Source organism: Dermacentor andersoni, chromosome 1 (assembly GCF_023375885.2).
Source record: "Dermacentor andersoni chromosome 1, qqDerAnde1_hic_scaffold, whole genome shotgun sequence".
NCBI lineage: Eukaryota > Metazoa > Arthropoda > Arachnida > Ixodida > Ixodidae > Dermacentor > Dermacentor andersoni.
This window is the reverse complement of record NC_092814.1, coordinates 29,469,235-29,493,881: the sequence shown is the minus strand read 5'-3', so window position 1 is coordinate 29,493,881 and position 24,647 is coordinate 29,469,235. Positions and strand designations below refer to the sequence as shown.

The window sequence follows — 24,647 nt, the reverse complement described above, 5'->3', positions numbered from 1 at the left end:
CGACGGTGGAAATGATAGACATTCATGACGTTTCATATCCTTGATGTCTTGCCACGACGTCTTTCATGCCATGCATGAATTCCACGCGCATCCTGTTATATAAATGAACGACCACGGCGGCATTTAGATAGATAGATAGATAGATAGATAGATAGATAGATAGATAGATAGATAGATAGATAGATAGATAGATAGATAGATAGATAGATAGATAGATAGATAGATAGATAGATAGATAGATAGATAGATAGATAGATAGATAGATAGATAGATAGATAGATAGATAGATAGATAGATAGATAGATAGATAGATAGATAGATAGATAGATAGATAGATAGATAGATAGATAGATAGATAGATAGATAGATAGATAGATAGATAGATAGATAGATAGATAGATAGATAGATAGATAGATAGATAGATAGATAGATAGATAGATAGATAGATAGATAGATAGATAGATAGATAGATAGATAGATAGATAGATAGATAGATAGATAGATAGATAGATAGATAGATAGATAGATAGATAGATAGATAGATAGATAGATAGATAGATAGATAGATAGATAGATAGATAGATAGATAGATAGATAGATAGATAGATAGATAGATAGATAGATAGATAGATAGATAGATAGATAGATAGATAGATAGATAGATAGATAGATAGATAGATAGATAGATAGATAGATAGATAGATAGATAGATAGATAGATAGATAGATAGATAGATAGATAGATAGATAGATAGATAGATAGATAGATAGATAGATAGATAGATAGATAGATAGATAGATAGATAGATAGATAGATAGATAGATAGATAGATAGATAGATAGATAGATAGATAGATAGATAGATAGATAGATAGATAGATAGATAGATAGATAGATAGATAGATAGATAGATAGATAGATAGATAGATAGATAGATAGATAGATAGATAGATAGATAGATAGATAGATAGATAGATAGATAGATAGATAGATAGATAGATAGATAGATAGATAGATAGATAGATAGATAGATAGATAGATAGATAGATAGATAGATAGATAGATAGATAGATAGATAGATAGATAGATAGATAGATAGATAGATAGATAGATAGATAGATAGATAGATAGATAGATAGATAGATAGATAGATAGATAGATAGATAGATAGATAGATAGATAGATAGATAGATAGATAGATAGATAGATAGATAGATAGATAGATAGATAGATAGATAGATAGATAGATAGATAGATAGATAGATAGATAGATAGATAGATAGATAGATAGATAGATAGATAGATAGATAGATAGATAGATAGATAGATAGATAGATAGATAGATAGATAGATAGATAGATAGATAGATAGATAGATAGATAGATAGATAGATAGATAGATAGATAGATAGATAGATAGATAGATAGATAGATAGATAGATAGATAGATAGATAGATAGATAGATAGATAGATAGACAGATAGACAGACAGACAGACAGACAGACAGACAGACAGACAGACAGACAGACAGACAGACAGACAGACAGACAGACAGACAGACACAGACAGACAGACAGACAGACAGACAGACAGACAGACAGACAGATAGATAGATAGATAGATAGATAGATAGATAGATAGATTCAAAGCACCAAAGTAGGCAATCACATTATGTAATTCCAGCGTGAATGAAATAGGCATCTTTAAAGACAAATTGAGTCACATTTTGATGGCTAATTGAGGGACATAATGCACTCTCCGAACAAACAGGTGACCAAAGTTGCTTGACCTGCTCTCAAAGTGTGATTGCACAAGATCGCTTTTTAGCGCGCCCGATAACCGACGACTGCAAATTTTAAATGATCCACAACCTCAATTTGTGCCCCCATTTAGCGAACGGAAGACCTCGAACATATTAAGTATGCCTTGAACGTTCGGTGTACCGATAGCGACAACTGGCTGTCAGCTTATTCTTTTCTATTCCTTTCTTTGTCGGAAAAAGAAGGTTGCCACAGGTAAGTGACGAATACTCCCGAAGTGAGGCGGACAGACGAGACTTTCGGTCGTAAGGAGACACGACCGACTATGCCGTGCCGCTGGGCGACAGCTGGTTCGGCGAGGCAAGGTGCGCGTTTTGCGCACGTGCGCCGAAGGACAGGCACGCTGATGACACAAGCAGTGACATCACACGAGGAACTTCCCGCGAAGCCGTAAGCTCTCGCACCTATTCTGCACGTGTTTTGCTTACACAAGATAGAGATGTATAGGGATGGATAGATAGGTAGATAGATAAATAGATTAGATAGATAAATCGATAGATAGAATCAGCGACTGCGCAAGTGAAAAGACATGGTGGAAATGCAGCCTATCGGGCACCGGGAGAAAGCAGAAATAAAGATACGCTAGCGACGGTCTTCTACCATCCGCTCTAACCAGACTTGTACGGTACGAATTACATGCACTTAATTATTTGTAATCGATTACATTTTTGGGAATGTTGTAAGTTAACGAGTACTTGATTTATTCAGAAACGCTCACTGTAATTGAATTAATTTTTCCAGTAACCGATTGCATGTAACCAGTTACTTTGTTGATGAGACAAACTGCAACAAGCGGCGCAACTCTGAGAATCTGAATTTGGGCGAGAACTGCAGAGGAACGCCCGAGATGGTGCCACGGGGCATGCTCGCAAATGCGCACGTTCAGACAGCAAAACCCGGGGGCTCAGTATTGGGCTCCTCATCTTGACGCTCCACCGGACGCTGACCGACGAATTAAACGGATGCTGGTGCGCCTCGATAGCGAAGACCGCTTAGGACGTTAATGCCAGGAAATCACACACTGACAACTTTTCTCAGCTTTTCCTTAGCCCGACCTGGAGCGTCTCTGTGCTTCGCTTCATAGAGGACCCAGATGCTGAGTAACCCCAATATTGTGCGCAAGATGTGTCACAACACCGCCCTAACGCTCGCATCAAGCGAAGTGGCTATGAACTCCCAATATCTATTTTCTCCTCGAGCAAGTTTTCAGTGTCAAGAAAAACATGCGATCGACGAACTTTTTATAAAGGCAAATGTCAGTGCAGATAAGCAATGTATGAAGGGTTGTAGAGGACGCACTGAAGGGGGGCCATGCTAGCTCATTCTGTTTCCATAGAAATGAAAGTAACATAGAAATGATCAATTGCTATTCAATAATTATAATTGCTTAATTATAATTATATGCTTAATTACTTTCGCGGGGCACTAATACGTAACTAATCAGCTACATATTTTTTCTATGGAGTAAATGACATTGCAATTAGTTACTTTTTTCTGTAACCTGTACGAGTGTGACTCTTAATAACCACCCATTTTTATCTTATTCTTTAAAAAACGCTTTGCGAGCACTGTGCAGATTTGAGCTGCAGCAGCGTGTTGAATTGGACCGGTTGGTACATTCTGAAAATTGAAGGCAACAGCGTAAAAGCCACAGGCAGACGAGAATTCAGAAGAGCGTTGTGTTTTTTCGAATTCTCGTCTTCGTTGTGCTTTTTGTGCCGTTGCCTTTACGAGCACTTGACAACGCCACTGTGAAATGCGAGTTGCTTATACCGCGATATACCACGTTTGCAACAGTGGTCGGTAAACACTTGACGCGCACGACGTTCACGCCCGCTTTCAGAGGCAGGCCCTTGTACAACGCTCTAATTCGTTGCAGCGCAGGCGCAGCGACAGGGACACAGACAGACGCTGGTGTGCACTGCACGTCTCACGTGGCTGCGTTGCAACAATTTGGAAGATAACCTAGCCACCCTCATCGGATTGTAGAATGACTGCGCGTGGTACTCGCATTACAGTTGGAACAGTTACCACCCCGGTAGGCACTTGTTAGCAGGCCTGCATCGGCGCTCTGAATTTGTCTCCGGGTTCTCTTCCGAGGCGCTGGCATGGGCGAGTGAATGTTTACAGAACGCGTAACTTGCACGATGCCTCGAAGCGAATATAGGGAAGCGAGAAGTACCCGTACAAAGGCATGCACAAAGTGCAGAGCTCACGTGCGCACCTTTCCTCGTGAAATCCGCCGGCGGTAGAGCAGCACGTGTGCGGAGCCGAAGAGCGAGTCGCCCGGTGGTCAGCGGCCTCGGCGGCGGCGCCCGCTGCGCCACTCCGGCGGCCGAGGGGGGTGGCTACGCGAGCGCTACGGGGGGCGGTCCTCTGGCGGCGCTGAGCGAGCATCTCTCGGAAGCGCAAGAGGACGGAACACTCTCGCCCGTCGGCCGCCGCCGGGAAAACACGCCTGCGTGACGGCCGAAGAAATTCGGCAAACGGCGTCGCTTTCCTCTCGCGCCCCGACACTCCCGTCGCTCTCTCCGATTCGGAGAGAGTCGGTTGCGAGAGCGGCGGCCGGCTTCTCAAGAAGACGAGCTTGAACTTGTCCTCCAATCAGTCAATCAATTTCATTAGCGTGCCCAGGAACAACCTGTTGGTCATGGTGTTAATAATAATAATAATAATAATAATAATAATGATGATGATGATGATGATGATTTAACATCAGTAGAGTACCGGCAGGGCACTACGTCAACGCGACAATCCGCTTGACAACGTCTCCACTCCCTTTACAGTGCGCAGTAGCAGGGAGCGGACACAAAAATTACGCAGGTATTCAGGCATTACAATTAAGTTCCGTATACATTCTGCTATTATGCAAATGAAATCAAATCCATACAGAAAAGGAAGCAAGTATCCACAGGTTCTGTACAGCTCGTCATCAGATGCAAATTAGGTGAAAGAAATGACGCCAAGAAGCATGTCGCCGACCGTGCACAGCGAAGACCCCGCTAGTTTCTCCGCCCATATGTCCCGCCGCGAGAAACTTCAAATTCTTTAGCGCCCACCTTTTCATGGACTCGTGTAAAGCTGGAATTCTTTCTCTGGTACCCGTGAACCCACGAGACATTGCAAGTAAAAGCTCTTCCAAGTACAACATCCCTTGCATGCTTGATCTCACCTATGCTCATCATCTACTCCTGGTGTTTTTCCCCGCGGTACATGTTTTGCAAAGCGTTTAATCCGATCACTAGTTACACATGAAGCTTCTATATACTCTTCGTCAATATGTCCAAGCATGGGCACTTTGCCGCACTGGGAACTGTACAGTTCAGTATAGAATTCCTCTGCTGCCTTTTAATATAACAGCGAAATTGATAATGACGTTGCCCTGCTTATGTATCACTGCATATATTGTGGTTTCCAATGCAAAGACTCATTCTAAATTGATTTCATGCTGCCACCATTATTACTGCTTCCTCAATCATTCCGATGTTCAACTTTCGAATGTCACCTATTTTTGTTATAGTTGAACCGCTTTGATAACTCAGCAAATTCGTCGTTATCTCTGGAAATAGACACTTTCATGCTCTGTACTTTCTTTATTAGATCCTTTCTTACCCGAGATCTAGAGCTTGCCTGTTTGCTATCTTGCAGCGTTACCTCCAAACTCATTTGCAGCCTCTGAAATTATTTTTAATTAAGGTTTCATTCAGTAGCTGCACGTACGCTCGCAGCCAACGTAAGGAAAGGCGCAGTGAGAGTAAATAGTGCGACATTTTTTAGGCTACCGTGCTGCGTAAAAACTTGGCGGTCGGGCGACGAGACCGAGCTGCCGGGACGCTGGCTTAGGTGCTGGCAGCGTCCTGCGATTGGGCAACAATCAACGATGAGCCATCGACGCAGCTGGAATGAGCGACGCGCAATAAGGTCCGAGCGGGGCATCGATCAGGGCCTGCGGCGAGTGTAGTGTGTCGGTGAGCGACACCGCGGCCGAAAACCGACGCCGAAGGGATGTCGTTCCACGAGGGAAGGCCGCACGTACGCCAGAGGAAGCGGGGTAACGCTTCTTGCAGGAAGCGACGCCTGGTTCCTTGGGCAGAGGGTTTTGAGAATTGCGCGCTACTCAAGCAAAGCTGCACGTACGTATACTCCACCACACTCAGGGCCCTCTCACACTCGGCAGACCAAACGGCGTGTGGTCTTGCATCACTGGGGAATTTCGACAGACGCTCGCGTCACGAATGCAAACACGCTGTGTTGGTTCACACTCAGTGGGCTCTCAGAGCTCACACATCACTATGTGTGATATACTATAGCACAAGCCGAAGGCATAACTTTCAAACGACGGCTCTTTTTTTTAAACAGAAGTTATTTAATGGGCGCTAAAAAAAAAAAAAAGAAAGCACGCGAGTCACACATAAGGAACGTTTTATGTATATGTAAAAGTCGGCTGTCCTTCACGTATTTCTAATAATTAAATTCGGGGGTTTTAGTGCTAAAACCGCGATCTAATTACGAGGTACGCCGTAGAAAGGCACTCCGGATTAATTTTAACCACCTGCGGTTCATTAACACGTACATAAATCTAATTACACGAGCGTTTTTACACCTCGCTCCCATCGAAATTCGGCCGCCGCGGCCAGGATCGAATATGCGACCTCAAGCTCAGCAGGGCGACGTCATAGGCACTGAGCTACCGCGGCGGATTACCTATCTCTCCCGAGGTGTTTATGCGTGGCGCTCAATACCTAACGACAAAAGACGGAGACGTACAAAATCACAGTTCGCAATAGGGGATCAGAAAATTTGGACGTGGTAGTTCATAGTGTTTTTTTTTTCTTCATTGGTTAACCTAGGTAGGATATTAGGCAGCATAGTAGCAAGAGCTTGGTGGCGCCAGCCACCGCCCCGTTCCAAAGGGGACGCTCATAACATCCATCCATCCATATATCACCGCCATCTTTATGAAAAGGAACCCGCGAGTGCGTGTCAAAAGGCCTCGTCGTCCAAACGTGGCGCGGCGTGAAAAGGAGATGTGGCGCCATTTCCTCCTCCCTATGTTGATAATGGACGCGAGCGGAGAACGGAAGATTGTCATCGGCCAATCAGGCTCACTGTTTGCTCCAATTGCTTCTGAAGCTGCGATATACAAGGAATCCCAGCTAACGTTAGTTAAGCTGATCATTGAAGAAAAAAAAACGATTAAGAAAACATGGTGCAATGTAGTCCTAAGACCTAAGGTGTTCAGTCGTGAGTCTGAAAACCGAACACCGTAGGTCTTTAGTTGTATCTTGCGCCGTGTTTGTTAATTTCTTTTTTTTTTTTCCGGTGAGCAGCTTGGCTAACATTAGCTGGAACACATGGTACACAGCGGGTCCATATCAAATTCAAATGAAATAGTTCTAGTGCGTAGGCGTGCCAAAAAGAGAAACAAGGTAAAAGAAACGTTTGGTAGGGAGGTCATCATAGGCATAGCTTTAGTTCAGCCACACCGCCATCTTTTATTTAATATTTTGCAAAAACCACTTCAGCATAGCCACGCTACCCCTCACGTCAACCCTTCCTTTGTTGTGGCGCTCTGGGCCACCCACATTGTCCTTGGCCTTTCGCGCGTAGCATTTGTGCCAACGTATATGCACCGGAGCATCGTCGTCCTCTTATACGTGCCTCCTTCGTGAGATTTCAACGCGTGACAGCTCGTATATTTAATCCAAGCGTGTATTAAAGAGCCCCTTATCGAATCAATCCGGGTCGCTCGACTACAACGTCTCGGTTATTGAAAATCAATCAATCAATCAATCAATCAATCAATCAATCAATCAATCAATCAATCAATCAATCAATCAATCAATCAACACGCCGTGTATTGCTGTTGAGCGTTCGCGTATTATTCGTACGAATGAACGTTTTCCTTGCCGAGTCCGACCACCGACCAACCACGAAAACGGCCAAAAGAGCCAAAGAAAGCTTCTTTAAAACGCCCGGTAGACGCCATCTTGAAGTACTCTTCACTGGCGTCCTTTGGATTGTTCGTTGGCGGCATACGTTCGTCACCAAGTGGCGTACGGTCTGCTCCGCTCACGTTTCACGCACCCAGGCACAGCAGGGAAATGCATTATTTCGCATTTTAACGCGAAAACGTTAACGGCCCCGTGCCGCAGAAAATCCGGTGTCGGCGTCCGACGCCTGCGTCTCCGTGAGCGAAAATTCCTATTTATTTATTTATTTATTTATTTATTTATTTATTTATTTATTCACACTACCTTACGGGCCCATTGAAGGGCATTGAGTAAGGGGGGCAACAGTGATTACACGAGAGAAAAATAGCAAAGTGCAACATCGTTATACAATAATAACACGCAACGAATTCAGGTTATCACGGAATGTTTCACGATTAGAGATGGATGCAATGTGATCCGGGAGGAGGAGGAACTTTATTATTGAAGAAACCGTTGCGCGGTTTATTCCTGGGTGGTTCCCTCTGACAGGGCTCCACTGGCGATCGCTGCTCGCCGGGCCTGGTCGAGGGTCGCCAGTTGGCTTCCCAGGTCCAGTTCGGAGAGTCTCGCCTCCCAAGACCACGTAGTGAGTGTGTGTGTTGTGACTCGTGGCGAAATTGCGTCGCCCGGACGGTCGGTGCATTCGTGTGTTATGTGCGCGAGTGTCGCTATGTGGTTGCTACACCAGGGACATGTTCGGGACGTATAACTGTCTGGGGAGATTGCGTGTAGACGAGACAAGTGTGGGTATGTGTTAGTTTGCAGGCGGCGCCAGTCCCTTGCCTGGAGTTATGGGAGACCATGCCAATGTGCAATAGCTCTATAGGTAGTACTGATGAGTTACATGCCTGCGCATGAATGCGCATGAAACGAAGTGCGTTATGAATGCGTCGAGATGTGCGCACGGGAGCATGAAGCGGCATACAGTGAAGGTTATTACTGTAAATGTACCTGTGAAACAGACGTAAAAGACCAATGACGCGACGATCTTCCAATGACTGAAATGCAAGGTCTCGTTTTATCTGGGTAATGCTCGAATGATAGTCGTAGTTGCCAGAGATGAATCTGGCTGCCCTATATTCGGAACGGCTTCCAACATACGGGTTAGATCATCTTGATATGGTGACGATGTGAACGAAGCGTATTCTAGTTGTGGGCGAACATAAGTAAGATATGCTAATTTTCGTATACATTCGAAGGCGCGTTGCGCAAGTTTCTACGCAGGTAGCCGAGAGACTGAGAACCTTTGGATGAGACAGTTGCTACATGCGTTGTCCAGGATAAGTACGATGAAAGATAAACGCCGAGATATTTGTACGATGGGGTAGTCGAAACTAATTTATTATTGATCGAATAGTCGAATCGAATGAGTTAGTGCGCTTTCGACTAAACGAAATTAACTTGCATTTGGAGGCGTTCAGGGGCATCTGCCAAGTTAAGCACCATCTACAGATTAGTTCAAGGTCATTTTGGAGAGTAGAATGATCATCGAAACACTTAATATTGCGATAGATGACGCAGTCGTCAGCGAACAACCTAACTAAGAATTAAAGGTTAGCGGGCAAGTCGTTGATGTATGTTAAAAAGAGCATGTTAAAAAATATTTAGGTATATGTATATGCCCCGCCTTGCTATATGACATGTGGTACATGCGGGTTAATTATATTGCCACACCGTTATATCACTAAAGCTGCTCATACCTTGTCTTACATCTACTACACCAACTAGCCCTCTTCATTGCTTTACTCCTTGTCTTACATTCTTGACAAAGTTATTCCTCGGATTTTGAGAATGACAGCCCACAAACAAAGTTCCTGAAACAAATATTTGGACGACGCTTAAGCTTCGCCTTTAAGAGTGAACGCAATAGACTTCAAAAATCCCAGACTGTCAATGGCGTAGCCGGAGGGGGGGGGGGGGGATGCTCATGGGGCTTCAACCCCCACCGAAATTTTTCCGTGCTGTCATGCACCGCCGACCAAAACAACCTCCAGCGCTGGAAATCATTCTGGATTTTGTCTAGAAGGTCGTTTTCACGCTCGAAAAGACATTTCAGCGCGTACATTGCGAACTCGGGCTGGATTTCGCGGCCACGCCCATGCAACAGGAGTCACATAACGCAAGCAGCCCTATCCGAGCACAAAGTTTCAAAGGCGTTTTGATGGCGAGCGGGCTCGTCGCGGCATCTGGCGGAGGCCGCGGAATCTACGAAGCGCATGAACTTCAATTCCAAAACTTTATGGGTGTAAAATTCTCATAAACGTTTGATGCTAAAGGTGCATTGAAATTTCCGAAGTCATGCTTTAGATTTTCAATTCCGGAACTTTGTGCGTTTAGTGTTGTTTAAACATTGGACGTCAAAAGTGAATTGACTTTCCTAAATTCGTACATCGGACCGTACAACGAGACAAGCCTAATCAACACACTATCAGACAAGTTGACAAAGCACGCAGCGAAGTCCGATCAAAAGAAGCGTTGTGGCGGTTAATTTTGCCATAATGTCACAGAAAATAATATGAACATTATTTTTCACCTGCGCCAAAGCAACCATGTCAAGACACTAAAGCCAGCAAGGTAACTATATTCATATTTATTTTTCAACTTCGACTTTTATTCTCGAGGACACATTGAGCCTCTTCAATTTTTTTTTTTTTCTTGCTACCCGCGGGCTGCCGGAGCCCGCTAGAGTGCATGCGTTTTCCTCGCGTTGCCCCGACCATCGCGCGGCGCACTTCAATGCGCGTTCATTTTTCTCTGGCCGAGTGGATTTTCGCCTGGCAAGGTTTTGGTCGCTTTCTGGCTTGCAGACGAGAAAAAAAAAATGCATGGTGGCTCGCCGTCATCACTGCGTGGTAGGGTTGACATATTTGGCAATTTCTCGCCAAAGTGCTTACTTTTAGAGGCTCCTGGCGACCGAAAATCGTGTTTGGCGACTCGGCTACATTATGGCTACTTTTGTAGGTGGTAATTGGTATGGGTAGTGGCCGAATCACACTCCCCCTCGACGGCTCCCTCAAAGCAACAACACCAAACGTCAGACCTTCAAGGCCACGCTTGTGTGTCTTGCAAGCTCCGGAAGCAAATTCAGGAGCTGAATATGTATCATAGCCACCACATGTTCAGCGGGCCTCTTCGACTTGTCACCCTGGGCTGTCCGGGACTGCCCGAGATGCTTCATATGCAACGCTCGTTGTCTGAAATCACGCCTCGGGCATTTCGGGCGGTCATGGACGGATAACTGAACATGCTCAAGCAGCTCCCTCCGAGTAACAGGAATTAACCAGTCTTATAGGCAATGCTTTTGCGCCCTTCGAATGACGGAAGCGATAGGTGATGTTCCTAACATCACCCCGGCGACGATTACCTCTATAAAGACCATGGTTCCTCGCGTCAGAAACGACTGCAACAACCAAAAACACGTCATGGCAGCCATGACATTACAGGTGCCAATGTCCACGCGACTATATGCGACTGCGTACCAGGGAGCGGAGAACGTGTGTGACGTCAGAGAGTTCGCACGGGAACGTTTAAAGTGAAGTCATAGTGGCATAGAGTTAATATAACCATCTGTGCAAGGACCGCGTTCAGCAAGTTTATTCTACTGAAACTGACGATACCACTTCGGCTATGAGAAAGCACGCAAGTGTGTGGCAGAAATTATCATAGAACATCAGTTCGTCATACATTATGGTAAATTACGATGCAATATTATGTGATAACTACTGTTTTGTTCTGTTATGTTTGTTTGCCATCAGCGCAGCAGGAAACCACAGGTCTTTCTCGTCTGTTTTTTATTTTCGCGTTAAAAATGGGCAAATGTTCGTTTGTCGCACCGTGGCTAGATTTTTGGCTACCAATTCAAGCTTTTGCCGTATTTGGAGACTTTTTTTGGCTATTTTCGGTGTTTTTGGGGTACTTTTTCTTCCGAAGACCTGGAAACCCTGCTGCAGGGACTCGACGGATTGCAACGCGTTCGCCTGAACGCAAACTCTCCGGAAAATTTTGTTTCGCCGGTGTAGGACACCGAGCAGTATGCGTATGGTTCTTTGTGGACCAAGCGTTTCACGTTTTCTTCGATATTCTTTCGGTAGCCACATTAGGTGCCCAAAGTAGGCATTCGATTGTAACATGCTTTCCTTTGCGTTTTCTCATTTCCGTGACAATAGAAAAAAAAAAAAGACTTTGCTGCGGGGCAGCAAATTGTCGCATGATGAAAGTTCGATTTTGTTACTACTTCTCCTTTTGCGCAAAGTAATGGGCCACAGGACGCTTAAGTTTCCGGATACTCTTATTATACTAATGCGCTAGCAAATTATATGGACACTCCAGGCGCATTACTGCCATCGGCGTCGCCGTCATGTTTCATATAAAGTCCAAGGGCGATAACATCGTGACCGCGCGCCGCGTGCTGTATGTGCGAGTGAAATCGTAGGGGGGGGGGGGGGGGGCGGCATGGGTGAGCCGACGATGCTGGCTCAGTTTGTGTGCTCAAGGGAGAAAAAGCGGGGAGGAAGCGCGCCGCCTCCTGTCGCGCGCGATACATCAGGGGGAGTGGAGGGAAGGGGGGCTGTGATCTGTGAATCTGTGATTGCCCAACGTATTTATTTGCCCTGTTTGACGCATTATATACAGTGACTTTTTCTTGGATACGTAGATTTGTTGGAGACTTATACCTATATTTAAATATCTTGTTGCGAGGTTTCGTGTATACATGCAGTGAACTTTGTTTCCAGTGGCACATTTTTGCCTTTTATCAAGCTGTATCTTCGCATTTCTAATGTACGACGGCGACTCAAATGTAAGTGAGTCAACCCATCCCTCGCAATAATGGTTCGGTTCATTATCTGCGAGGCATGCGCGTAGTACACAGGCATCTCTCATTTACAAAAGTGACACACAGGTGTGAGGATAAATGTTCTTCACTGCTTTTATACACTGGGTTGAACACGGTTGCGTGACATAATGGACACTCCAAATGTTGAACAGCGTGGTGTCGTCAGGTTTTTGACAGCTGAAGGTGTTTCCCAAAAATGAAATTAGTGATATGGCTGCCGTGTACGTTGAACCTTGCATTTCATTGGCCACTGTGAAGGGTTGGAGCAAAGGGTTCAAAGAAGGACGTGAAAGTTACAAAGACGATCCAAGACCGGGCCAAAGTCACCATCAATCACCCCCAACACAATTACAAAGGCTGATGAGCTGATCAGACAAGAACGGAGGATAAGCATCGACGAATTGGCAGGGCGTGTGAACATCAGTCACGGTTCAGGTAACACCATAATCCATGGATATCTTGGTTAGCGGCTCTTGTGTGCGCAATGGATGCCCAAGATTTTGAACCACCGCCAGAAGACGGAGAGGTTTGGCGCTGCCTTGATTCATCTAATCCGGTATCGCAATGAGGGTGATTACTTTTTGTCTGCAATTGTGACCGGGGACGAGTCATGGTGCCACTACTACGAGCCTGAAATACGACGGCAAAGCTTACAGTGAAACATTTGAATTCACCAGACCCAAAGAAATAAAAGGCCGTCATTTCTGCCGGAAAGGTGTTGAATTTTTTTTTTTCGACTATCAGGGGCCGTTATTGATCGAATTTGCTAAAACCTGGAAAGACTATCAATTGTTTCCGATATTGTTAAACGCCGGATCGGCTGCGTGTTGCAATCAAAAACAAACGACGTGGAAAATTGAGGAATGGGGTCATTTTGCTCCACAACAATGCCAGTACTCACGTCGCTGATGTGGTTAATACAAAACTGGCAAAGTTCAAGTGGGAAACGCTGCAACATCTGCGAAACAGCCCAGACCTGTCGCCTTGCGACTTCCACATTTTGAGGCAACTGAAAATAACAGCTCAAGGGAAACAGACTCGTGTCGGACGATGACGTGAAAGAGTCAGTTACAGACTTTTTGAAGCAGCAATCCAAGGAGTTTTATGACACGGGAATCACGCGACTCGTTAGTCAGTGGGACAAATGTGTAAATTCTCATGAAGTCTACTTTTAAATAAAGTACCCCGTTTGTCATATATTCGACTTGGCTCACTTTCATTTTACTCGTCCTCGTATATATTGCAGAGCGGCTTTTTATATGTGCTCTCTGTTGCGACTATAACTTCGATGCAATTGCAATACACGACCGGTGACAGCTAGAATTGGTGACAATACATTTGAACAAAGGACAGCGTCACTGAGATCTTTCCCTGGCCATTGCATATGTACAAATATGTAAACAAGGTTCTCGAATGACAAAGTTTCGTTAGAATATTTGTCTTCAACTTGTTCATTTCGTGGCCTTTACATTTTTCATATCAGCGGCATGCACTGCTTTGCTGGTTTCAAACTGATTTAGTTCTAAAGTTCGTGTGGTATTTTCTTTATTTAATAAATAGAGAGAAAACATGGAAGCATTGATATCAGTTATTTCGGGTACAATTATTGAGACATACGAGTATATTCTTTTGTGAAAAAAATACATATTTTACTTGTCTGGACAGTGCGTAGCGTTCAAGAATTCGTTTGCAGCATTTTTGGCAATGCAGTTATTATTCATGTATTTGGTGCCTCGACAAATTTTATAAGAGGGAGGTCGAGCTGGAACGTGAACTCCCCCTCGAACGAAATTTCTGGCTGCGCCACTGCTGACTGCTTGTCACGCTTCCCGGCAACCGCAGCTTTCTTGCGAATGCACGGAGCCGAGAGTGATGGCGTTGGTGCAAGGAACCGAGCGGGCCGCGCAGCTTGTTTGAGTGCCCGCGTAACAGAATTATGTTTTCTGGTATATTCAAATTAAACTCCGACGCTATCATGTCTGTCGGTTGGGTTTAGGTCGTACTTTACGATTTTCTGACGTATTTTACTTTGAGGAATTCAATCAGTTTATGTAACGCCCCAGAGCGACGCGGAGGGCCTGTGTGGCTGTGGTTCGGAATGATGTTTCATCAAGCGACATCCGACGCCGACACCGGTTTTCTCTTTTTTTTTTGCGACACGCGGCCGTTAACGCTATCGCGTTGAAACGCCGACAGTGCATGCCTTTTATGCGAAATCTTCTCGGACTGAAATATTAAATGGGCGAAATATAGAAAGAAACCTGAAAATGATTAAGTTTTTTGGCGCGGCTGTGCGATAAATCCGGGATCGGCCCAAGCAAGAGGCCGCGTTTCCAGCAGAGAGCTCGCCTTCGTGCATAGCGTTCGTCGCCAGGGTTTCTCGGTTAACATGACGATTACATAAGCTGCAGTTGGAAGGAAGTGTGACAAGCAGTCAGGGATCTTTGAATGATATCGCGTTCCACTCTTAAAGGCGAAGCTTAAGCGTCCTCCAAATTTTTATGCAAGAATAACGTATTTATCTTTGTTAAATATATTATTATTATTTGTTTTGAACACGTATACACAATTAACAGGAAAGGGAAACAGGCTGGCAACTGCCACCGGAAGGGGCACAACGCCTGCCTACTCTTCAGAAGGGAGGTGACAGCCACACAGAAATGAAAGATAGGAAGGAGGGGAGGAAAGGGGAAAGGAAGAGCAACAGGACAAATCTAAAGACTAAAGTATAGAACACAGCACAGATCACACACAGTAGGGGCCGGTCACTGAAGGTCACGCAACTACAGAATGTTGAATAGAACAGTTTCGACGCTAAGGCATACGCAAATAACGCATAACGTCTCCCAGAGACGCAAACGACACGCAGCTCTTAGTTTGGTTGCAAAACGATAAAGAAGCCAAGTGCATTACGCAATCAGCACTGCAGCGGAGCGAGGGCTGTGCCGGCACAGTCCTCCGGTGCCGGCATGAGAGTTGCGCGCGCCCATGCATCGTCGCTCTGAGCGGAGCTGACCACTGCATAAACGCTACGGCACACATAAAACTCTATGTTGGAGGGGAAGAACTCGCTACATATCTGGATGGCACATGCTTCAGACACCTGACATGCGATACTTGTGAGAAGAACGCTGAATTGTCGCGCACGCTCGTGACGGCGCCGCTCACGACGGAGTTATAGCTCAACGGGTTTACGGGCGAGCGGAGACGCCACTGCACATGCGCGGTACGCTGGGCCGGCCATCGTTTTTATGGAGCGGGCCCCGCTCGCTCCCTGCTATCGTCTCCCCAGCGGAGCGGACCAGCGTTTTTACGAAACAAACATGGCGCCCGCTCGCACGAACAGCGGCATGCTGTCGGCGTCGCCGTCAAAAGCGGAGATGGCTCGCCTGCAGGCGATAAAGCCTCGGAAGTCTTTCATCACTGAAGAGGACCTCTGTGTCCTGCGAGACGTTTCAGCAACGAAGCCGCTTGGCGACGAGTTGAAGTGGATGACGCGAGCGTACTGATATTTTCACAGTAAGTCCAACCTTGGTCGACCGGTGGCGCAGCAAAGCGCTCCGCTCTTTACTCCGCTCACGGAGGAAGGAAACTAATAGCGTCCTCGATCACCTTGCCCCGGGGTTGCCCCGAAACCAGAATGGTGCGCTTTGCCCCGCCGTGGTGCCGCACTGCGGAGGGTCAACATCGAGGACAAAACTGCACCCAGTGCAGGGTGCTTGCATGCAGCGCTACTTTGCCCCTGGCGCGCAAAACGTGCGCGAACACGCGCGCGCGCATATTTTATTGTTTATATATGCTGAGCATCTGCGGCAAGCGCTCGAACCTTGTCAAACTGCGTGCTCCGACATACCTGGTTGCAAGCAAACACCAATGGATTTTATAATTAATCCTGACGACCCGTTCAATAAACCTGTCCACTTTCGGCCGCTCTTCACCACACTGTTTTTGGATGAGGTCGAGCAGCATGTCGTCTTCGCTGTCAGACGAACTTGAAGAATGCTTATCGATTGCGGCAACTAGCAGCGCTTCCTTTCTCATTGCCGACAAATCCACTAGCTAACTCCGTCAACTCCGTTGCAACGTACCGCAGCTATCGGGCCAGAGCGTCCGCGGTTCTGCAGTCGGCAGTACGCGCGCACGTCGCGCGTCCCGCAGTGCTTGCTGGGATTGCACTCCGGCGCACGGCCGATTTTCTCGGTGCGAGACGGGGCAACGGAAAACCGCTCCGACAGGGTGCGCTTCCGGTGATCGAGGATGGTCAGTGCGCACCGGTGCGGTTGATCGAGGATGAAAGTGCGCACCAAGGCGCCCCGGTGCGCACCGGTGCGGGTGATCGAGGACGCTATAAGGAGAGGCCCTGACGTCACTCTTTGTGAAGCAAAAATGAAGCCGGAATTTGGCGTTGCTCATGGCGATGCTCCGCCTTTTGGGCCACCCTCCTCTCTTGTTTACATCTTTCGCGAAACCACGCCGCGCTGCGCGTGGTGTCGCGCGCGGAGCGCGCGCGCTCGCGCAACATCTGGCAGAGCACGGTGCAGGTAACACAGCGCAACAAGACACGGTGACTAACGCAAACCCGCCCACTCAGCGCCTTTGCCACGGCCCGAAACTTACCAGAGCAACACGTGTGAGCGCTCAAAACCATAACAACGCCGCCATTGTGGCCCGAAAGGCGTGGCCATACAAAAAAAATAAATAAAAAAGCAGCAAAGAATGAGAACCTACTACGTCATTTCCGCCACACTTTTCTCCTAGCGCGCGGAGGGGGTAGGGCTAGGGTCACCCTAGTAGGGCCTCTCCTTAGTTTCCTTCCTCCGTGACTCCGCTCTAAAACCGCTTAAACTTCGTAAAGTAGTGACACTCTCCTCATCCGCCTTCACTCCTCCTCATTTCTCCTCTCTTTCAAGCTCCCTCCTCGACCGTGGCGCCGCCTACACTGCTCGAGCGTAGCAACGGCGCCCACATGCGCTCCTCGCCACTCCGTAGAGGCTTCTCGAGCAAAAATGGCGCTGATGCACGGCGCGAGGGCCCACGTGATGCTATTAGGCCAATAGCGACGCGGCGTCGGCCAGAGCGCGCAAGGAGGAGGCGGCATTCTTCAAAGCGCGGCAGTACTTTATGAAGTTTAAGGAGCTTTACTACGCTCTTTGCTCTAACTCCGCTCAATGTGTGAATAGTCTCTCCCTCGCCGCCGCTCCGTACAGGGTGGGGAAAACCGCGTCGTCTGCTACTACGTCCGCCATTACATAGCTGACTTCCTACGGAGCGCACATGTATAGCATGAGTTTTTTTGCAACCAAAGACACTTTTGAACCAAAAACAGACTGGCCAGAATATGCAAGTTTATGCTCACGGATTGTTTGCAGGCTTAAACTACATTAATTTAGCTGTCGCATGGAGCGAGGGATCGCCGGGCTAAAACTCTTCCTTTCGTGCGGCGCTCCGCGGCCGTCTCCGCTCGCCCGCTGGGCCCGCAAACCCGCTCAGTCTAATGAACGCGTGGCACGTGCAGTTCGCGAGCACACTAACGTCTCGCACACACATATATCGTACATGTGGGCCGCGCTTTGGGATAAGATGCACCTATATGGCCTACGTCGTTGAACTGAGCGCGGTCTTCTGTTCTTATTATCAACAGAACCAGCAGTTGCACAGACTGGATGACACGCCGTACTATAGTGGCGTAGTGGCTTTGGCGTTGCGCTGTTAAGCCCGAGGGCGCGGGATTGAATCCCGGCCGTGGCGGCCGCATTTCGATGGGGCGAAATGGAAAAACGTCCGTGTACCTTGCATCGGGTGCACGTTAAGGAACCCCAGGTGGACAAAATTAATCTTGAGTACCCCACTACGACGTGCCTCATAATCAAATCGTGGCACGTAAGACCCCAGAATTTAATTTCTAATCTGCATTTTCGCCGCCTTTGGTGACGAAACAATGTCTGTCCATTCAGTAAGCAGCACAATTAATTCTTCCGCGATTTCGACGCTGACAAGGTCTTCTCAGAGCTCGGCTTCATGCAGGGGGGCGAGGGCGGTGAAAAGTTGTCTTGAGAGCGCCGCCACGTTGTAGACAGCTGACGAACAAGTGGCGATTCACGACATTTGCTTCGTTGCAGAGTTACAGAGGTGTGAACACGCTTTCTTTTGTTAATTTCTCTATTTTTGTAAATTTCTGTAAAAGGTAAAGAACCTAAATAAAGCATCTGCGCCCAGCAATGAGCCCAATTTCATTCAAAGGAATACGTTTATTCAAAATGGTTACGCAGTTTTCTTAGAAGAGCGTTTCTGCGCTTCTCGTGTACACTTGAATATGCAGGGATGAGAGCTGAAGGCCTTTCTGAAGCCCCTATTCTTCAAAATAAATATATGCGAAACAGCAAGCCACTCAGAAAGCGTTCCCTGTAAAGACAGGTTCGTCAACGAAAGGTCAGCGAGTGGCAGAACGGCCAGAATGCAAGCAAGATGGCTATATAAGACACAGAAGCGTCGGTGAGGCCGTAGACACATAAAGCAGGAAAGAGCGCGGCTGTCCGAGGCAACGCGCCCGTCTGCGACTGCAATGCCTCTGCAAAAGTCAAATGACGGAAGCTCATGACCGAAAGATAATGCAGGGAAGCTATACTCTGGAGCGACCTAGTATGCAGCATGCGTCGATGTCTGGGTTCATGAGCATTCTGCTACGTTTAGTCAGAGCGCTATATAGTGGATTTAAAGGCGTTTCTTTAGCAAACCCTCCATTTCTGCATGCGTAGAGGAACGGTGGCTTCGCTCGTTGCCCGAAACGGCTGCGTTTTCTTTGTGTCGCAATAGCCGTTGTGGTCAGCAGTTTTGTACATTACGCCCGTGACAGTGTATAAATAAATGTCCTTGTTCCGACGAGTCGCTAACAATGCAGACACGCGTTCGATACTATACCTTTAATGACTTCGCGAGATCCGAAGGAATGTTAGAAATATAACCACTTTTCGAGTTTTTCACTTATTACTTTTTTTATGCCATTGTTAGAAGCTAGACGCAGAATTTCTATGTGGCACATGGACAATGTAACCATCTCCTAATGTACAAACTGAGTTTCTTTGCTCAAGCACATAGGTGAAGAGCGTGCGCGGTGGGTTGGCATGTTGACGCCGCATCCTGGATTTTCATGTCACTCTGGGTATTGGAAATGCACTTCATGGTTTTCATGGAAATGCACCGAGCTTTGCAGGCACGTGAAATTTCCCAGAGGTCAAAATTACACCCCGAGACGTTCGCTACGGCATTTCTCGTAGCCTCCGTGTTGCTGTGGAACGTTAAACCACACGAACCAGGCTTACAGTATAGATGGCCGGGATAATGTAACGATCATTTCCAATGATCCGATGCCGTCAATGGGGATACGGGACGAAGGCGACGACACGGCGCTTAACTATCTTGGGGATCGGCTCACATTTTTGGTGGGATGGGTGAACAGCTACATACTTAGATAGCTGAAAATAAAATTGGTCTCACAATGCCAATAATGGTATTCACTAAAATTAAACAAGCAAACTTAAAGGAAATATGAAGATCCGACGCACACGCTCGAATCTATGCGAAGCAAAGATTAAGTAAAGTGGTTAATTAAATGCTTAACAACTAACGGCGATGCGTTCAATTTGGTCGTGTCAGCTGTATGCACAGAAAGTACGCCACCTATGAAGCAACACTTAGGGATTCTGTGCCTCTTGTGTCACAGCGGGATATACCCACCCGTTCTGGAGGATTAGCCCAGATCGGGCACGTAAGTGGCAAATCGTGAAATATAATTAACCATCCTATCAACAGATCGGTGTGCTTTAGAGACGAATGTGAGAGGCCATTAGATGTACAGGTTTTATGTAGAGCGTTATTATTATTGTTATTTATTTATTTATTTATTTATTTATTTATTTATTTATTGTCATAGCCTCAAGGCCCAATGGGCATTACAGAGGGGGTGGGTACATAGTTTACAAACAAAAAGCATTCAAGCCTATAAGGACAAGGACAAGATAAACAGACAGTATTATAAGAGCAGCAAAATAAAAAGCAAAAAAAAACCCCAGCAAAATTCGAGTCATCAGACGTTACGCAAAACATAGCTGGACATACATGGTCACCATACAAGGTTTATACGAGTGACTTCGTGGCTACTTTCACATACACTTTGTGTGTGTGTGTATATATATATATATATATATATATATATATATATATATATCACGCGGCAATTCGCGTGCATTTGCGGGCTGCTTTCACGCAGGGAAAAGCACTTTTATGCACCACGTATTGAGGAACAGAAAGCTGTGTCGCGAGTTTTTCATGTCGCTCTACAATTTTCTCATTGACACTTTTCATCTAGTTATAATATTTGAGAACTTGATTAATTAATTAACAGTGCCTAATTAGGCAGAATGAAAACAATGCTTGAATATCTCCAAGCGAGGGAAAACAACATTACCTTGGTTCTGTCCAGCTACGTGGCATTCGCCTATTTTTAAACTCTGGCTAAAGCTAGCTGAGACACCCCGTATATACCTCTCAGGGCAGTGCATTGGGCCCTTTGCTTTCCTCAATTATATTAATTATTTGCCGGATGCGTAAGGTCATCAATTCGCCTCTTCGGAGGTGACTGTGTTGTTTACCGCGGAATATCAAGTAACCTAGATTTTAATTGTTGGCAATATGACATCTCTGGTTTTGATCGTTGGTGCAGAACGTGGCATGTGGATCTAAACACTAACAAATGCAAACTCCTACACATTTTTGCACCAACAATACACTAAAAACGCTACTTTAGATTCCATTAGTTCTCACATATATTTGCGGATTCATATAACACCTGACCTAAGCTGGAAACATCACAATAACTACGTTATCAACAATGGTAACCGTATGATAGGATGCCTGCGGCGTAACTTTAATTGTGCCCCGGTAGCTGTGAAACTAACAATGTATAAAACACCAGTGCGTCCAAAACTTGAATACGCATGCCCCATTTGGGACCATTTTCAATCGCACTTAACTTACCCTCTTGAAATGGTATAGAATAAGCCAGCACGTTTTATATTATCTAACTAGCATAGCACTAACAGTATCACTTGGATGAAACGCGCCCTTTCCTTGCAGTCACTTGAATCACGCCGCAAAGCATCTCGTCTTACGCTTTTTTTCACAAGATATAACCTCACCCAGTTTTGAAAAGTCAGTTTCTCACGACCCCGCCTTATCGTTCGGCCCGTTTAGATCATCATCATAAGGTACACGTCACTACTTTCCGCACTAATACTTTATTCTTCCGTCCCGCGCACGTCCGAGGACTGGAACCACCTTCCTTCGAATATCGTTTCCATTTCAGACTATGACTTGTTTTTTCATCTATAAACAGTTATTTAAATAATGACGCGTGAAGTGAATGTTGTTCATTTTCTTTTTGCCTTGCTTGTATACACTGTACTTGGTATCGTACGTCATTTTTTTTCCCAATTATGCGAGCCTTAAAAATTGCATCCTCGCTTGCGTATGTTTACACATTTGATGTCATCTTTAAATTTTGTTTTGTTAGTTTTGCGTGCTCCACTCCCCTCTGTAAAGTTTTGTGCGCTTGAGGGTAAATAAATAAATAAGTTCGGCAAGACAGCAGCAGCCAAGTCTCGGAGGGTTCGCGAAGCTAAATCGCTGTGCGGAGAGCCGCCTGTGCGAGCTCGCAGATTGAGCACTCTGCTGCCAAGGAGGATCGCGCAATCGTGAAGCACCGAGCGATCCCTCGGACACGTGCTGCTCGCATGCTGCCCTCCTGATCAGCCGCCAAGTGAATCGCTTTCAGTGTCACGCACAGTTAAACAATTTCAATCTTGTAAAGCAATATCTGAATGCGAACGGCTGGATATGCAGAGATGTGCAACGCTTCGTCTCAAGTCTTTATTCCTCCATTTACGGAGGCGACGTTACAGTCGCTTTCGCAACTTTTACAGTACGTTCTACGGTAGCACCAGCAATAATTTGTTGCTTTCTTGTATCTCCCCTAATTGTCTAATGCACCGTAGAGGCCTTGGCACGCTCCTTGTAAAGGTAAGACGAAATCCGACGTTTATCTTCCAAGCGGCTATTGTTTTAAATGCCTGCAGCGCGCTCCAATTAGTGCGTTAATTTCTTGTGACTCCCCCAATAAACTGGGGAGAATGACGTCTGGAGGATTGGGAGAGAGAAAGATGAGGAAAAGAAAGGAGAGGGCGCACGCACGCAGTCGCTACTCAGGTCGTTTGACCTCACAAAATGTAGCAACGCCTATAAAAGTCTTACAAACAGCGCATTCAAGCAACTCAGCGTACCCGGCAAACAGATCATGTGCAGATCCCGAATTCTGCGTGGGTGCGGTTTGTATTCTGCTTAACGTTGCCGGGTGCCAAAGGTCGGTCAACGCGGCGCATAACTGCGTTCACGCTGACGGCAAAACGCTTACACGAGAAACGTGGCACCTCACAAGATAGCCTGCGCGGTCGTGGCCATGCTTCCAAAACGGAATAGCCTGGTGGGACAGCGATCGTGATCGACTGGGGCCGCCGGGCGGTCGATGCAGCTACGGATGACGCACGAGGTCTCCGGAATGGTTCCGGTTACACGCGGTGGCAACTCAGCGCTGCCGGCACTCTCTTTTGCCACCCGCCAATGTAGAGAGGTTTCGACATTTTATTCAAAGCCGTCAATCCGAAAATGTTCTTTTATTCCCATGTTTTCCCCCGTGTACTCTGCAGGTTGTCAACGCAAACGCACAGAAAACGTGCTCAGAAACGCGCGGGGCACATGTTCTCCCGCTTAGACTCATCTCGGTGCACCTGCGAGATTCGACAGACACAGATGAACGCATGGACAGCTACATAAACACCTCCAACTTTACAAATGCTGACTTCAGGGCGTACCTTCTTACCCTACGGCTGGCAACGATCGTGATCTATCCCGCAAAAATTATCACGCGCGTTTAGCAACTGTGCCGACAAGCACTAACGTCTTCGTTTGTATAGCCTAAGTTCGCCATCTCACACAGAGATAAACATTAAATAAAAAAGAGGAGACAGGAGTTAAGCAAATGTGCTGAAAGCATGCCCTCGTTACAGCTGCAGTACAAAGAGTGCCACGCGTACCCGCGCAGGACGCGCCACACTCCACTCGACTAGCTGCGTGACGACACCGAAACATGTCGGCCACGGTCGTTCCCAGCCTCCACGGAAAGCTGATTTGCGTAACAGCCACGCCGCGGTGTTCAACGGCCTCCCAAGTGTCGCAGCAGAGCGGTACGCGCGGTGTAAACAGAGGCATCGCACGCTGGCACGCTGCCACTCCGAAAAAGAACGCGCGGAAGCCAGCGGAGCCTTGCCGCGGCAAATTGGCGTATAAATAACCGGCTCGCCGAGAGAAACACCGCGGCAAATGTGCGGAGCCCGCCGTTTTTTGCCTGCGGTCGCTCGATGCGGGCGGCGACGCGCGAAAGGACCCCCGACGTTCCTTCGGCCGCGGGAGACACCTCGACGGCTTTCGGCGATGCGCGGCCACGGGGGCCAGCAATTGCTACGCGAGCGCGACAACCGCATTCCCAGAAATCAATCACAAACAAGCCTCCATCCACGAGCGAAATAAAGCATTCATCAACTCGATGCGAAGCTGCCAGGTCTCAATCTCCTCGCCTAAGTAGTCAGCAGATTTTGCTGACATTTATCTCCAGGGAAAAAGATGTACTAATCTTTCGATGAGCTTATTACAGTTCACTTTCGTTTCTTTTCATGTTTTTTTTTTCAATATATCATATATCAATATATGCCGGTCACGTTCCAGAGTATGTTATTAGACACATCACAACTTCATCGCGACAGAGGAAAACGTAAGGACGACGAGAACACAACGCTCTACTCCGAACTGTTCAATTCGCAGTCAGAATGCAAGGTTTTAAAAGGCGTCAAGGTTAACAGAAAACGAATGAAAAAAAGAATACGTTATCCGCTC

General features: G+C 46.6%; 1 protein-coding gene across 7 annotated transcripts in view; it reads right to left on the bottom strand.

Moving 5' to 3' along the window:
* Window positions 1-24,647, bottom strand: part of RhoBTB (Rho-related BTB domain containing) — a 319,208-nt gene that overhangs the window by 131,659 nt on the left and 162,902 nt on the right. For 2 of the 7 annotated variants that reach the window (XM_055061277.2, XM_055061278.2), the window contains exon 1: window positions 4,045-4,232. The exons of the other annotated variants lie outside the window; for them this stretch is intronic. In XM_055061277.2, the coding sequence (XP_054917252.1) occupies window positions 4,045-4,217 (173 nt within the window). In that variant the 5' untranslated portion in view covers window positions 4,218-4,232. Of the gene's footprint in view, window positions 1-4,044; window positions 4,233-24,647 lie in introns of those variants that run through there. 7 annotated transcript variants of the gene reach the window in all.